General features: G+C 46.3%; 2 protein-coding genes across 7 annotated transcripts in view; one reads left to right on the top strand and one right to left on the bottom strand.

Moving 5' to 3' along the window:
* Window positions 1-14,668, top strand: part of CRYBG3 (crystallin beta-gamma domain containing 3) — a 129,426-nt gene extending 114,758 nt beyond the window's left edge. The window contains exons 18-22 of the mRNA XM_066347701.1: window positions 538-677; window positions 4,818-4,941; window positions 10,378-10,536; window positions 11,688-11,847; window positions 12,995-14,668. Coding sequence (XP_066203798.1) covers window positions 538-677; window positions 4,818-4,941; window positions 10,378-10,536; window positions 11,688-11,847; window positions 12,995-13,083 — 672 coding nt within the window. The 3' untranslated portion in view covers window positions 13,084-14,668. The remainder of the gene's footprint in view (window positions 1-537; window positions 678-4,817; window positions 4,942-10,377; window positions 10,537-11,687; window positions 11,848-12,994) is intronic.
* Window positions 14,586-15,452, bottom strand: part of RIOX2 (ribosomal oxygenase 2) — a 40,675-nt gene continuing 39,808 nt past the window's right edge. For 5 of the 6 annotated variants that reach the window (XM_066347707.1, XM_066347706.1, XM_066347702.1 and 2 more), the window contains one exon: window positions 14,586-15,065. In XM_066347707.1, the coding sequence (XP_066203804.1) occupies window positions 14,907-15,065 (159 nt within the window). In that variant the 3' untranslated portion in view covers window positions 14,586-14,906. The remainder of the gene's footprint in view (window positions 15,066-15,452) is intronic. The other variant, XM_066347705.1, reaches the window with a different exon arrangement.

Consider the following 15,452-nt stretch of genomic DNA (forward strand, 5'->3'; position numbering starts at 1 on the left):
AATTTTAAAAAACTGAGTAAGGCCTGACCAGGTGGTGGCACAGTAGATAGAGCGTCGGACTGGGATGCCGAGGACCCAGGTTCAAGATCCCAAGGTCGCCAGCTTGAGCGCAGGCTCATCTGGTTTGAGCAAAGCTCACCAGCTTGGACCCAAGGTCGCTGGCTTGAGCAAGGGGTTACTCCGTCTGCTGAATGCCCACGGTCAAGGCACATGTGAGAAAGCAATCAATAAACAACTAAGGTGTCGCAACAAAAAAACCGATGATTGATGCTTCTCATCTTTCTCCATTCCTGTCTGTCTGTCCCTATCTATCCCTCTGACTCTGTAAAAAAAAAAAAAAAAAAAAAAAAAACTGAGTAAGAATTAATAGACTCTGATCTCACCAGTTCAGTTTTGACTAGAACATGCTTAGAGGGTGGGGAAGAAAACGAGATGCCTTTGAGAATACAGTGGACCAGGGTGCCCTGTGCCTGCTTGGGGCGTCGCTGTGGCGTGGCCACCCTGAGTGGTGATGCTGTCTTCTGTCTGTGCCGTTAGGTCTTTGAGGAACCCTCCATCAGCCTGTTTGCTCTGGAGCATTGCGAGGGGAGAGAGCTGCACCTAGAAGAGGCTGTGAACTCTGTGCTGAACAAGGACCTGCACCTGTACACCCAGTCCGTGTGGATAAAAAGCGGCCTGTAAGTATGCAAAAGGGGCGTGCCCGGCTCCAGCCACCGTTAGAGGACAGAGGTGCAAAGTTGCTCTTATTCCCCCCGCTGCTGTTGGTGTTTGATGTGATGGTGCTCTTTCTCCTTTGCTCTCTCAATGTAATAATAGTAGTTTCTGCTTAAATAAGAGCGGGCTGTGGAGCGTGTCTTCTGGGGAAAAGCCCTCCGGGAGAGCAGGCTGCCGTGTGCTCAGAGAGTCAGAGTAGCCTTCGGAAGACCACAACCAGCCGACCCCACTTTCCTTTCCGACGGAACCTGACGATATCAGCGGCTTGAGTTATTTGGAAGACTGGTGGTGTTTCGCCATATTTTGATTTGACCTCTGGTTTGTGCTGGAGCTGTTTGCTCCCGGGGACCGATTTCCATGCTCTGAGCACCTCGGCCTGACTTAGCCTGTCCGCCGGCGTTGCTGTGCATCCAGGCTGTGTCCAGCGGGGTGGACCCGGTCGTCTGGGGCCTGCTCTCTTACAATCAGCGAGACTGCTTTAGGAAAAGAAGTGAAAAAATTAAGGATACATAAATTAGGTATGAACTTTGCATGCTTGTTTAGACCGGCGGTCGGCAGACTCACTGGTCAGCAGAGCCAGATACCAACAGGAGGTGGGGCCGGTGCTCTGGCAGCAGTGGGTTTAGGCCGACGGCAGCGACAGAGATGCGCCTGGGTGGCTCTCCTGAGGCCCCCTGGCCCAGGGCTGGGACTCAGCTGAGGCTGAGCCGCGTGTCTCCCGCGTGGGGCTCGCCAGCCGCAGTCCGCAGTTTGCCGACCGCTGGTTTAGACCAAGACGGTGAGAGGCCTTGCGGGAGAGGGACAGGAGCTGCAGCTCACGCGCCCCTCGGGCGTTCTGAGGGGCGAGGTCACACCTGCTCCTCCCCCTGCGCTGCTGCTGGTGTTTTGGAGCCAAAAGGCAGCTAACAGCACACACAGCCCTCAATGATGAATGTGAAGAGGACTGTTTTTATTTCCTGTACCTTTTAAATTATGTAATGATCAACTCTGCATGTTTAACTATCAGGGGATAATGAAAGACAAAGCCAAGAATATAAATTGATTGGAAAATTAAGTCAACTCTTATAATATATGGCTTTTGTATTATTCACATGTAATAGCGCTTTAATTTTTTTTCTACAAAGCACTTCACATGGTTTGGTGTTTATGAAACAGATTAACTTACTCTAAGTATAATCCTCCCCATATTCTGTATTATTTAACACTTAACTCTGAACTGAATGCCACATCCTTGGCTTTTCATACATGTCACAGCATTTTTATACGTTTCTTTTCTTTCCATTCCTAAGTGGAACTGAAGTGTATCGGCTCATCTCTGAAAACTTCACACCGTCTCGTTTCACTTTCATAGATAACTGGTGCCATTTTATCTTGACTTCCTTATTTCATGACCCACCTGCTCCCACGGCCCTGGCTTGTCTGGGAGGGGTTTGGGGCAGGGTAAGGCACAGTGGGAGCAGCCTGAAGGTTTCCCAGGCTCCAGGTGGCGGCTCGCTACCCACAGTGACGAGTTTTATTTGGTTTTGTTTAATCCCCGTGTTACTCCGTATCTCTGATCTGTGCTGGTAGCGAGAGCCATGCGCTAGTGGCCCACCCCTCAGAGCTTTGCAACTGTGCCGTTCATTTAGATTGATATATAATGGGGTACAGTTTGTTAAAATCTTGCCTAGGTTTTGCTCACTGAAACTGCCCTATGTAAAGAATCTGCAAAGCTGAAGAAGTAGGTAAGCCTCTCCTACTTGACACAGTGGTCATGCTGTGTGTCCGTCCATAATGTAGCCAAGCCGACCTCAGTTTGGGGGAGCGGGGTGATTAGTGTGAACAAAGCAGAGCCGCCCCGACTTCCACACGTACTTCCTGAAAGTGCCGTTGGAGATGCCCTGAGTCCCCTTGGGAATTGCAGGTCCTCTTGGCAGTCCCCGCTCATCTCCTTAGTGGCCCGGCTTGATGACCCCCTCAGGCGGGGTGGGGCAGGCCTTCTCTGTAAGGGCCGAGCTGGTCTTTTCAGTTTTCGGTCAACTCTGTCTCCAGTATTCAACTTGTCATTGTTGTTGAATGTTAGTCTGTCAAAGGATGGGTGTGATTGTGTTCCATTAAATGTCTTTCACTCGAAACACTCACCTCGAAGCCCTGTACAGGGTTACACACTTGAACTTGGCCTGAGCTGAAGGCGCCCAGGGTACTGAGGAGGGTTTGCCAAGAGGCCAGACCTCGAAGTCAGAGGGAGATGGGATTTCTGTGGGTGGTTTTCCGTAGTCCTTGGTGGCCTGGGAGAGCTGTGGAGGCCCTGAGGACAGTAACGATGAGCATAGAGTGGAAGCGTAAACCAGTGATTTTTTAAAATAATTTTTTGGTTTATTGGTTTTAGAGAAAGAGGGAAGGAGAGAAAGAGAAACATCAGTTTGTTGTTTTAGTTATTTATGCATTCATTGCTTGATTCTTGTTTGTGCCCTGACCAGGGATCGAACCCACAACTTGGTGTATCAGGACAGTGCTCCAACCAACTGGGCTTCCCAGCCAGGGTTAACTAGCATTTTTTTCAACTGGGTAATAGTGAGGAGTCTATCTTTGAAAGTTAAAATGTTGCCTGACCTGTGGTGGCGCAGTGGATAAAGCGCCGACCTGGAACACTGAGGTCGCCGGTTCAAAACCCTGGGCTTGCCTGGTCAAGGCACATATGGGAGTTGAAGCTTCCTGCTCCTCCCCCCTTCTCTCTCTCTCTCTCTCTCTCTCTCTCTCTCTCTCCCCTCTAAAATGAATAAATAAATAAAAATAATTTAAAAAAAAAGAAAGTTAAAATGTTATGAAAAGTGACTTAGTATTTCCAAAGGAACACAGACTTTTAGAGCTAGAGGGAAGCTTGGTTTGGAAGAAATCAGAATCCTAACTGGAGTCCAGCTCTTCTGAGCCCCCAACCAGTGGGCTTGCTCCAAGTCATCCCTGCTTTTTCTGTTAAAAATTACATACTTTTTTTTTGCTCAGCAAGAGAAACTGATATCAAAATAAACAGACAGCCAACTAAATGGGAACTGATATTTTCAAACAATAGCTCAGATAAGGGCCTAATATCCAAAATTTACAAAGAACTCATAAAACTCAACAACAAACAAACAAACAATCCAATAAAAAAATGGGAAGAAGACATGAACAGACACTTCTCCCAGGAAGAAATACAAATGGCCAACAGATATATGAAAAGATGCTCATCTTCATTAGTTATTAGAGAAATGCAAATCAAAACTACAATGAGATACCACCTCACCCCTGTTAGATTAGCTATTATCAACAAGACGGGCAATAGCAAATGTTGGAGAGGCTGTGGAGAAAAAGGAACCCTCATACACTGTTGGTGGGACTGTAAAGTAGTACAACCATTATGGAGGAAAGTATGGTGGTTCCTCAAAAAACTGCAAATAGAACTACCTTATGACCCAGCAATCCCTCTACTGGGTATATACCCCAAAACCTCAGAATCATTGATACGTAAAGACACATGTAGCCCCATGTTCATTGCAGCACTGTTCACAGTGGCCAAGACATGGAAACAACCAAAAAGCCCTTCAATAGAAGACTGGATAAAGAAGATGTGGCACATATACACTATGGAATACTACTCAGCCATAAGAAATGATGACATCAGATCATTTACAGCAAAATGGTGGGATCTTGATAACATTATACGGAGTGAAATAAGTAAATCAGAAAAAAACAAGAACTACATGATTCCATACATTGGTGGAACATAAAAACGAGACTAAGAGACATGGACAAGAGAGTGGTGGTTACCAGGGGTGGGGGGAGGGAGGACGCAGGAGGGAGGGAGGGAGAGTTAGGGGGAGGGGGAGGGGCACAGAGAAAACTAGACAGAGGATGACGGAGGACAATCTGACTCTGGGTGAGGGGTATGCAACATAATTTAATGACAAAATAACCTAGACATGTTTTCTTTGAATATATGTACCCTAAATTATTAATGTCATCCCATTAACATCAATAAAAATTTATTTAAAAAAAAAAAAAATTACATACTTTTTTCTTAAAAAATATCTACGAAGCCAGACGTTTTGTTCTGAAGCACCTCACTTCTTCCTGCCCTCATGTAGGTGGATAGCTTATGAAGGATCCAACTTCTTGGGAAGACAGATCCTACTTGAGCCCAATGAGATCCCAGTTTGGACAGCGTTCAGTGGATGGAAAACCATCGGTTCCCTCCGTCCCATGAAGCAGGTAAGGAAAGAAGAACCACAAGGTCCCAAATAGCCCGATTTTCTAGCGGGAATGTCACAAACCACACATCTGAAATAACGACCATTTTGTTTCGGTTGCCGTTCGTGTAGCAGGGGGATTGGGCCGGGAGATGCTGTCAGTTTTAACTCATTTATAAATTATATCTGAGATTGACGATGGAGTTTAGCTTTCAGTCCAAAGTTTTAGTGACCGTGTTCACTTTTCATGGAAAATGAAGGTATTATAAGCTCTGGGGCAAGCAATAGGGATGAGAGGGAACTCGGAGACTGGACCAGTTTTACTTTCTAAGTATTTGGATTTTTCCCCCACCTATATGATAGTCAGGATAGACCCTGGCAATTTAAGTAAGATAGTATTTATTGTATAACTACTTCTTGTCAGTTTCTGTCAGAAGCTTTCCGCTGCACTGAGGATGCACGTAAATTCCTGAGCGTGGCGTGGGTGGTCTGGCGCCCGCTGCCCGCATGCCACCTCCCCGTCTTCTCCTCACTCACATGCCCCGCTCACTCCGCCAGCGGCTCTGCCCGCTGTCCAGAGCTTCTCCCCTCAGTCTTTGCTTACGTCTCACTCAGCTCTCAAACCAGCTTACATGTCAGGTCCTCAGAGATGCCTCCCCCACCCTCTGTCCCGGGTAAATCAGATCCTCAGACAGGCGTGGCCAACAGTTTTTGCCCCCGGGCCAGGTTAGAAAGAAAACTTTTCACGGGCCGGATGAAATATTAAAATTAAAAAATGTTAAATACAAAAACGACTTAAGTAAACAAAATTTTATTATGTATATAATTTGTTTATGAATAAATGTAAGTAATTTAGTACAAATTAACAAAAAAACTAATGTGACGTGTTGAGGTGCTTTGCATCACCTATTATTTTTTTAATATCTGGCTCTATACTTGTAGAAGCTATTCTAACACAGCCTCCAAATGTAAGTCATTCAATCTTGATCTTGTACTTTTATTTAGATTCATTAAAGAAAAAGTTTGTTCACAAGTATAAGTTGAGCTGAAGATTACTAAATATTCCTTGGCAAGTTTTTTTAAATTTCCATATTTTCCATTATTCAGTTGCTTATAAAAATGGCACAGACGAGTACAAAAATTGTAAATCTTTATAATGGAATTTTTTTGAAAAATAAAGAAGTATCGCGAATCCATTCGACCAATTATTGGAAGTTAACCCTAGATTAGTCACATGTGGAATTCTTTTCCACGTATCACAATCTTCTTAAATATCTCGATTTCCAATAATCAAAGACACTTCTGCTTCTGAGTAGCTGAGATTTTAACTTTCATTGTTATACAATGGTTAGATATCGTAGTTTATGTATAACGATTTAAAAGTACCACTTATTTCATTTCCACAGTGCGTCGTGCGGAGAATATTAAAAATTTAATCGGGCCACATAAACACATTACATGGGCCGGATCCGGCCCACAGCCTATGTTGGCCATGCCTGCCCTAAGAGATCTGGTTCTTTTTCTTTTTTATGTATTTCATTGAATTTATTGGGGTGACCTGGTTAACAAAATTAAACCGGTTTCAGGTACACACTTCCACACCCTGGTTCTCCGGCAACCCCCACACGTGCTGCGTCCCCAGGTGGCCAGTCAGGCTGGTGCCTCCGCCCCTGGCAGGCGGGGCTGTGCGTCTTTGCTTATTGCACTGCCCGCAGAGCCTGTCACAATGTCTGGCACCTTTTAGGAGCTCAGGGACTGTTTATTTAATGAATAAATAAATAGATGAATGCAAAGAATTATGGAGGTTTAAGGATAAACTTGATTTCTGCCTTTTGGAGAGGACATTTTGTGGGGTAAAATATCCAACTCAAAGCAGTAACACAAAATGGAAAACTGTGTGATCATCAGAAAGCCCCGGGCAGCGCCCGCCCGGGTCAGAGAAGGGAGGTACGAACGTGTGTGGGAGTGGCAGGGGGTGGGAGGTATGAACGTGTGTGGGAGTGGCGGGGGGGGGGGGAGGTATGAACGTGTGTGGGAGTGGCGGGGGGGGGGTGGGAGGTATGAACATGTGTGGGAGTGGCGGGGGGGGGGGGGAGGTATGAACCTGTGTGGGAGTGGCAGGGGTGGGGGTGGAGGGGGCGGTATGAACGTGTGTGGGAGGGGCGGGGGGGGGGAGGTGGGAGGTATGAACGTGTGTGGGAGGGGGGAGGGGGGAGGTATGAACGTGTGTGGGAGGGGCAGGGGGTGGGAGGTATGAACGTGTGTGGGAGGGGCAGGGGGTGGGAGGTATGAACGTGTGTGGGAGGGGTAGGGGTGGGGGTGGGGGTGGAGGGGGGAGGTATGAACGTGTGTGGGAGGGGCGGGGGGGGGGGGTGGGAGGTATGAACGTGTGTGGGAGCGGCAGGGGGGGTTCCAGGGAGCGTGGGAAGCCCAAGCTCGGCTGCAGGGCTCAGGTGCTCAGCGGATGTGCCACCTGTACTTTCCTGTAACCCCTTTAGAAACCCTGTCCTACTTGATTCCAACAACAGTTCTTTCAGGCAGGAGTTATTTCCATTTTCTAGACAGAAAAATAAGGCTCAGAGAGGTAAAGCAAGTTGGCAGAGGTCATGCACATGTCAGAAATAAGATTTGAACCTTATCTATTGTACTCTAAAACCTCTGTTCTTAGGCAACCACACCCTCCTTTCCTCCAAAACAAGATGGGTATTTACAGAGTGCCACCATTTACCCCGGGCCCTGGGCTCAGTGTAGCCTCGTTCATGCAAGTGCTGAGGCTCTCGTATTCCGATAAGTAGATGACAGCCAATTAAAAAGTAACCTGAATTAACCTAACTGGTGTTGCTGCCCCCTTCTCTCTCTCTCCCTCCTCTCTCCTTCCCTCCCTCTCCCTCCTCTCCTTCCCTCCGTCTCCCTCCGTCTTCCTCCCTCTCTCCTTCCCTCCCTCTTCATCTCTCTCCCTCTCCTTCTCCCTCCCTCTCCTTCTCCCTGTCTTCCTCCCTCTCCTTCTCCCTCTTCCTCTCTCTCCTTCTCTTCCTCCCTCTCCCTCTCCATCTCTATGTTCATTCCCACCACTGGTTCTGTTGGTTGAAACCCTAACACTGCCACCTGTAAGCAGTGTGACTCTGGGTTGGTTATGTCACCTCATCTCTCGGCACCTCAGACTCCACTGGTGAGACAATGACCACATTGCTTATCTCTCACTATTGTTATGAAAGTCAAATAAGATAATACAGGCAAAGAGTTTGATACAACATCTGGCTCGTGTTACTATGGTAACACATTTATTTGGAAAGTTTATTCACAATGTCCCTGGAGAGAATCGGAGATGCTCTTCTGAGATATGCTAGACATCAGCGGGCTTTCCTGGCAGAGCATGTAGTACAGGAGTTCACCACCTTCACATCTTGCTTATTCCTCACTCCTGGCCCGTGGGATGATGGGCAATCCCATTGAAACGCCACAGGAAAACAGAGCAGAAGTGGGACTTCCATGTAGCTTTTCTCAAGCAGATAATAATGTTTAATCCTATGTTGTTAGAAACTTGAGAATCTCAGTTTTGAAAGGTGGTTCCTTGCTGGGGAAGGAGGTCCCTGCCCATTGCTCAGGGTCCTGAGAATAAAAGATAGCTAGAACAGCCTCTAATTTTATATAGAAGTTTCTTGACAGTTAACATTGTGTTATTCTTCTTGCATGGTGCTTTAGGAAATACCTGATTCCACTCTGGTTAAACATGTTATTTCAGAATAATATTTTAACAGGGATTATTCTTCCTGTTGTTCACTTAGGCCACAGCTTTGAAACCCAACAAGGGGATTCCAGGTTTCAAAACACTCTTAGAGGTCTTAGAGGTCAGAGCGTCTTTTTGGTAAGGCTGTTGGTACTGCGTTCGTTCATATTTTTGTCTAGAAAGCTAGGAAAAATTAAAATGTGATTTTTTTTTTTTAAGGCTGGGAATTGGGAAGTCACTAAAGCAGTTTTGCATTATCAGTGTTTTACAGAAAAATTACAGAGGGTCAGACTATTAAATAACAGACCATTTGTTACTATTTAGCAAGGTTCTAATTGGGAGGCCAGCACCTGACCCAGGGCGTCCTGTGTTTCATGATGTGCAGACCGGAGGCTGCGTCGCGGGGTTGAAGAGCAGTGTGGGCGGAGCTTCAGTCGTGTGCTGTCCTCACATCCTCTGACCTCCCAACAGCACCTCTGGGTTTGGGCTCTTTTCCCGAGTCTGTGCAATGGAGTGCTTTCCAACACAGGCTCTAGAGCTTCCTGGTCCAGAGGGAGGGTTTGGTGCGGCAGTCTTTGCTTCTCCACATCTGTGTTAACCCTATTTACAAAACTCAGGTCATGCCTGACTTGTGGTAGCACAGTGGATACAGCCTCGACCAGGAACACTGAAGTCCCCAGTTCGAAACCCCAAGGTCACAGGGTTGAGCACGGGCTTGCCAACTTGAGCACGGTATTCTTGACATGACCCCAAGGTCGCTGGCTTAAGCCCAAAGGTCGCTGGCTCTGGCTCGAGCAAGGAGTCACTGGCTTGGCTTGAGCCCCCAGTCAAGGCACGTATGAGAAAGCAATCAATGAACAACTAAAGTGAAGCAACTATAAGTTGATGTTTCTCATCTCTCTCTCCCTCCCTTCTGTCTCTCTCTCAAATCAATTTTAAAAAATAATAATAAATTCAGGACATAAGTGTACCTTTCTTAAAGATTTGTTCTGGTTAATACAGTAGCCCAGAAAGCATTTTGTACACTGACATAGACCAGCCTTTTGATATTAGCTATTATCCTTAGCGGCTAGTCCTGGATTTAATACTTTATTTTAAAACTTTCTGTATATATTCCAGGTCCAGGGGATGATGTCCTTTGTTGTGTACCAAATTTTTGAACAAGTAGTAAATAAACATGCAGGGTCTCTTCCTTTGAAGAAGTGTAAAGGTCAACAAAGTATCATATAAATGTATGAACAGTTACCACGGCTGCTGGGTTCCTGAGCTGCCCGACCTCCTAAGCCCGCCCGTCGCCGTCGGCTGGCACCAGTCCCAGCTCAGGACATTGCTGTTAGATCCTTGTGGGTAGTACGCGGCCCTCGTTTCTACTAACCACCTCCCCAGGCCGAGTGAGGGCACAGTTGTTGAATTAAACTTGTCAAGTCCCTAAATTCTTCCCACCCTGTGCCACACGGCATTCTAGTGAATGAAAGGATTCCCTGCACTCGTCCAAAGGACATCTTTCAGAAGAGTATCATAGCGATTGTATCATTTGAACTTTGTGCCCAGTGCTCTAAAGATTTGTCAACGGAAAATATGAATGTATACATATTTGCTGAAGAGACTGAGTGAAACTGGTGTGAATTAACTCCATCACCTCTCACTTCCCCTCCAAGCTTTCCCTCTTCGGAAGCACTAACTTCCAGATTCAGCAGGTTTTTTCTAAACGTCTGTTTCTCCCCGTCTCAGCCTGCAGTGTACATCAGAATAAAGAACCGCGGCCAGAACGAGTACCTGACGGTCACCGGAAACACGGCGGACACGAGGGCGGCCTCCGTGTGCGTCTCCCCCCACAGCGGGAAGGACACGCAGCTCTGGTACTACTGCCGGGGACTCTTCAAGTCCAAGGTGACCGCACCCCGCCGGCTCCGGTCCCTGCTTTCTGCTTGGGGGCTTGTTTTTATTGAAAGCCAGGATCTTGCCAAATCAAAAGGTGTAATTAATGTAACTGCCTAAAAGCAGTTTGTTCCACGATTTATATAAATATGAATACTCACACTATTTATATTACTAAAGCATGTAAGTGAACTGGGCTTAGAGAATTTTGTGACCTGGAAAACTCAGTGTTTTAAAGTAGTAAAAACTACGGTGATCACACACTATGGATGTGCCTGAATGATTTAACACCAGTGAGAAGTCACGGGGCCCAGTTGGACAAGTGCTTTTTAGATGAGATATTTCCTTATGACCTAGATAAAATCAGTATCTTTGTGATTTTAAACATGGCGAAAACTTCTCATTTTCAAAATGTCCAATGAAGTAGTTACAGAAGCAGGAAGCTTTTCCCGGAGAAAGCCTAGAAAATACTGTTTTCCCGTGGCCCTCTGTCATGTGTGGAGTGAGGGGGAATAGAATTAGAGTTTTTCAAACATGACAGATGTGTTTTATTGTCTCACCAATGGGTCATCTACTTTTTTCTCATGCTTCAAAAATGAAAAGCATTAAAAAAATTAAGCCCAACCTAATACATTTAAGCTAACAGGGACTTACATTTAATTCCACTTCAACAAACCTTTATTAAACATCTGTTATCAGATGTAGGCATCCTTTTAAAAACAAGTACTTCTATTTCAGGTTTATTTCTGGACAATTTCCTACCCCTCAGCCATAAAGACATTTTTAAAAGCTTACAAAAATTTTAATTGTGCTGTATCGTATTCTTTTTAGATAAGCATAGTCACAATGTCCACGGTTTGTTCCCATGAGAGGACAGGGACCCAGAGAAGGCCCCCGTCTGGGAGGCCTGCCCTGCTTTCCAGTGTCCTTCTTGCCCCACCAGGGTGCTACCCCTGCCTCCCCCCGTCCGCCGCCGCCTCCAAGCCCCAAGGCCCTTCGTTAGCCTCCGGAACTTGTTTCCTGAGCCCACGCAGTCCGGCCGGCTCACTTCTGCCTCTGTCACTTCCTAAATGGACTCTCTCTTATAATGTAGGGGGAGGGAGAAACGGGACGCCCAATTCAATGCATGTCAGCGAACAGTACGTGCTTCTTGTGCCCTTTAGGCCAGTGACACGTGCCTCGATGTGATCGGTGGCCGGGGCACGCCCGGCGCTCGAGTAGCCCTGTGGACGGAACACGGGCAGCTCAGGCAGAAGTGGAGACTGAACAGAAACGGAACCATCAGCTCCTATCTCAGCGACCAGCTGGTCCTCGATGTGAAAGGTGGGCCTGGGAGGAAACCCAGTGTGCTGTGTTTCTGGATTGGATGCCATTTCAACCTCTAAACCTCCTTCTCCTCCTCCTGCAGGAGAAATCTTTATGTATAAGAGAAATATTAAGTCATTAAATTATACTTGAGCCTGACCAGGCAGTGGCACAGTGGATAGAGCATCGGACTGGGATGCGGAGGACCCAGGTTTGAGACCCCGAGGTCGCCAGCTTAAGCGCGGGCTCATCTGGTTTGAGCAAAGCTTGGACCCAAAGTCATGGACTCGAGCAAGGGGTTACTCGGTCTGCTGTAGCCCCGCGGACAGGGCACATATGAGAAAGCAATCAATAAACAACTAAGGTGTCACAAGGAAAAACTATTGATTGATGCTTCTCATTTCTCTCTGTTCCTGTCTGTCCCTATCTATCCCTCTCTCTGACTCTCTCTCTCTGTAAAGAAAAAAAATTATACTTTAAAAGAGTTAAGATACGCTGTTTTAACAAACAAAACAATTAGCTATGTGAATCAAGCAGAAAAGCCTAAGGACCAAGTCGAAGGTGTTTGCTCCTTAGCACAGTTGTAAAATTTTTATTTGCTCATCATATGATCTTTGCAAACAATTTTAAATTTGAACATCAAACCATAAAATACCATGTTTCTTAGAAAGAAACATCCCTAAGTTTTTGCCATGAATTGCTATAGTCCTTAAAAGCCCTGTTATAACTTACGGTAGGTATTTAACCTTGTTTTTTAACTCAGCAAGGTCAGAGCCGGTCTTGTTCAGGGCTGTCGCTTGAACTGGGTTAGGTACAGCCAGGGTCGGGTGGAAACAGCCTAGGACTGGACGGGCCCACCCCCACACACACACACCCCCACCCCCACCCCGCCCAGGCCTCCGAGCACTGTGTGCTTCCGACGCGCACTGCTGGGCGCACTGCTCGCACAGTCACCTATTGGCTGTCCTGGCTTGTCCATCTGAGTCATAACAAGGTCCCGTGTGAGGTGAAGGACAGCTAACTCGGAGTGTTTCAGCTGTTTCCCATTTCAGAGCACTCTGTAAATGACATACTGATCTACCCAAACAGCAGGCTGAACAGAGTGTGGAAACTGTCAGGCACCTGTGTGAATAAATAATCTTTCCTTTTGCAATTTCTATTTTAGGAGGAAATTATTATGACAAGACTCATGTAATTGTAAACCAGCCCCTGGAGGGAGAGGAAACGCAGAAATGGGACATTGAGATCCTGTGAGGAGCCGCTTGTCCTCATGCTCCCAGGCCGCTGAAGCCCCACGATGAGACTACTGCTGTGGACCGAGGGCAGCGCTCAGCGGAGTCTCGCCACTCACGCAGAGTTCCCCGGACTCCTGGGAAGGGGTCTGTTCCGACTTTGTCTCCAGTCTGGGCGAACAGGTTTACTGACGTCTGTTCTCTCCCCGCCCCTGACCGTGAGGCCTGTTCCTGACCACTGTTTGGGACGCCGGGGTGCTGCCCCCTGCAGTAGTTATCCCCCTAGCCGATGCCTGTAGGAGTGTGAGGACAGGGAAGTAAATTCTTGTGGGTGGTCATACTTGTACAAAAAGATCATTTTTAGCAATATTTGAAGACATATTTAATAAACCTTCCTGTTAAGCTGCTGTATTAGCTAAACCTTAAAGGTTTTCTCTTGAGGCTTTTACAACTGAAACACTGTTAAGTGTTCATACTTGAGGTCTCTCCTGGGGTCAGCTACAACTCTATTGGGAAAAAGGCTCAAATACTGGAGTATTTTCTGCAGCCATTCTTTGCTCAGTCCTTCAAACGATAAAAGTACTAGTAACCTGTGACTGTCCTTGTACTCTAAGTAAGACACCCCCTGGGCCACAGGACTCTAACCATTGTTACCTGTCCCAGTGCTGAGACCTTCCCTAGATTTTGCCTGGTAAGACCCTCAGGAAGTGTTTATAAAGATTGTCACATACATGATAGTCAAATTTTCCTTTGCCTGAAGTAAAGGGAAGTTTCAAATGTTCATATTAAAACCAAGCAGTATTTGAGACTTGATTACATACACCATTTACTTTAAGTAAAAGTGGAGTTGCTTTTCCTACGAAATGATAGAAAACTCAGTTTTTTGTTCCCATTTTAAATAGCTTTTACTTAAGCAAAATCAGGTAGGTTATCACCTTGGACTTCTTTTCAAGTAATCATTACCACCTTGAACTAGACAGTTCACAAGCATTTCCCTCCTGAACTGGTGTGAAACCGACACTGAGAAACCTGTTCCCTTCATCCCCAACTTTTGCAAAAAAAAAAAAAAAAAAAAGGCACAAAAATGTCCTATTTTTATATAGAAAGGTTAAGTTCTCCACTGGTATTTTTGAAAATATCAACCTATATGCACTTTACGGTGAATTGTTTAAACCCAAAGACCCACTATTTTGAGTATATTTTTTATAGAGACTTGGTCTTTCCATGTAAATATTTCTGGATTTTTTCCTTTAATCTCAGGTTCTTTTGTCCCCTTTCAAGCAGCATCTGTAAGCCTCCCTGGTACCCACAGCTACAAGTGCCTCATCAGTGCGGCAGTATTATTAATTCATAAAACTTCGGGGGTAACTTTATTCAGGGAGGCCCTGTGTACGAAAAGGATGTATCTTGTCATTGTAAAAAAAAGTTAAAAATTTCTTTCATGTTGTTTAAAATTGTTCTAGAGCCAATGAGGCTGTTTAAAGAAGTTTCTTCCAAAGAACAAAGACACAGCCAGGTAACGACTTTTAAATTTGAATTGACACATTTATTGTAGTCGTGCCTTTTCTACCACACTGGATTGAATAAACTTGTCAATTTAAAGTCTCCTTTTGTCGCTTTCAAGGACACTTAATCATTTTCCAGTCTTTCTCCCACGTGCCTCGGTTAGTACATACACGGCTGACTGACCACCTATTCCAGGTATGTCTCCTGTTACTAGATACACACATAAGTCAGGTTGTACTTAACCGTTCCTCCAGCCCATCTGTTGACTCGGAGCAGGGGCTCCCGGGCACAGAAATCTCTGCTCTGCTCTTCCCCCGTCCACCTGGCTCAGTCCAGGCACTAGAGCACCTGGAGCAGACACTCCGTCCAGAGGGACACGGCCAGGCTTGCCTTCTCCGCATCTGTAGGAAGCCTCAGGTCCCTGACGGAAATAGCCGGATTGTTCCAGATCTGCTTCAGTGCCTCCACGTGCGACAAAGGAAAGCGAAGCCCATGAGCCTGGAAAAGGATACACTCATCAGATCAAATACTACTTCTGTCCCTTAAGTGGCATTTTCACATAAACTTCCAAAATTCTCAGTATATCATTATTTTAAATACCCTTCACAAGTATAAACCTGGTTTCAGAACGGCTAGGCTATTTCCCTAAGCTAGTAACTGGGTAACAGAGAGCCCCCCGATTCTGCCACAGGAGCGGAGGAGCCCTGAGAGGCGTCCGGTGGGAGCGCTCCCTGCTGCGCGGCCCCGCCCCTTTCCTGCCGGGCACGCCCGTGCGGATGTTTTACAGCTGGCCCCGGTGCACGGCTGTCACAGACCTAATCGCCCCCATGCAAGGGCTCTGTCAGCTTGAAATGATAAGCCCACACTTCGGTAATAACACTCATC

Source organism: Saccopteryx leptura, chromosome 8 (genome assembly GCF_036850995.1).
Source record: "Saccopteryx leptura isolate mSacLep1 chromosome 8, mSacLep1_pri_phased_curated, whole genome shotgun sequence".
NCBI classification, from domain to species: Eukaryota; Metazoa; Chordata; class Mammalia; order Chiroptera; family Emballonuridae; genus Saccopteryx; species Saccopteryx leptura.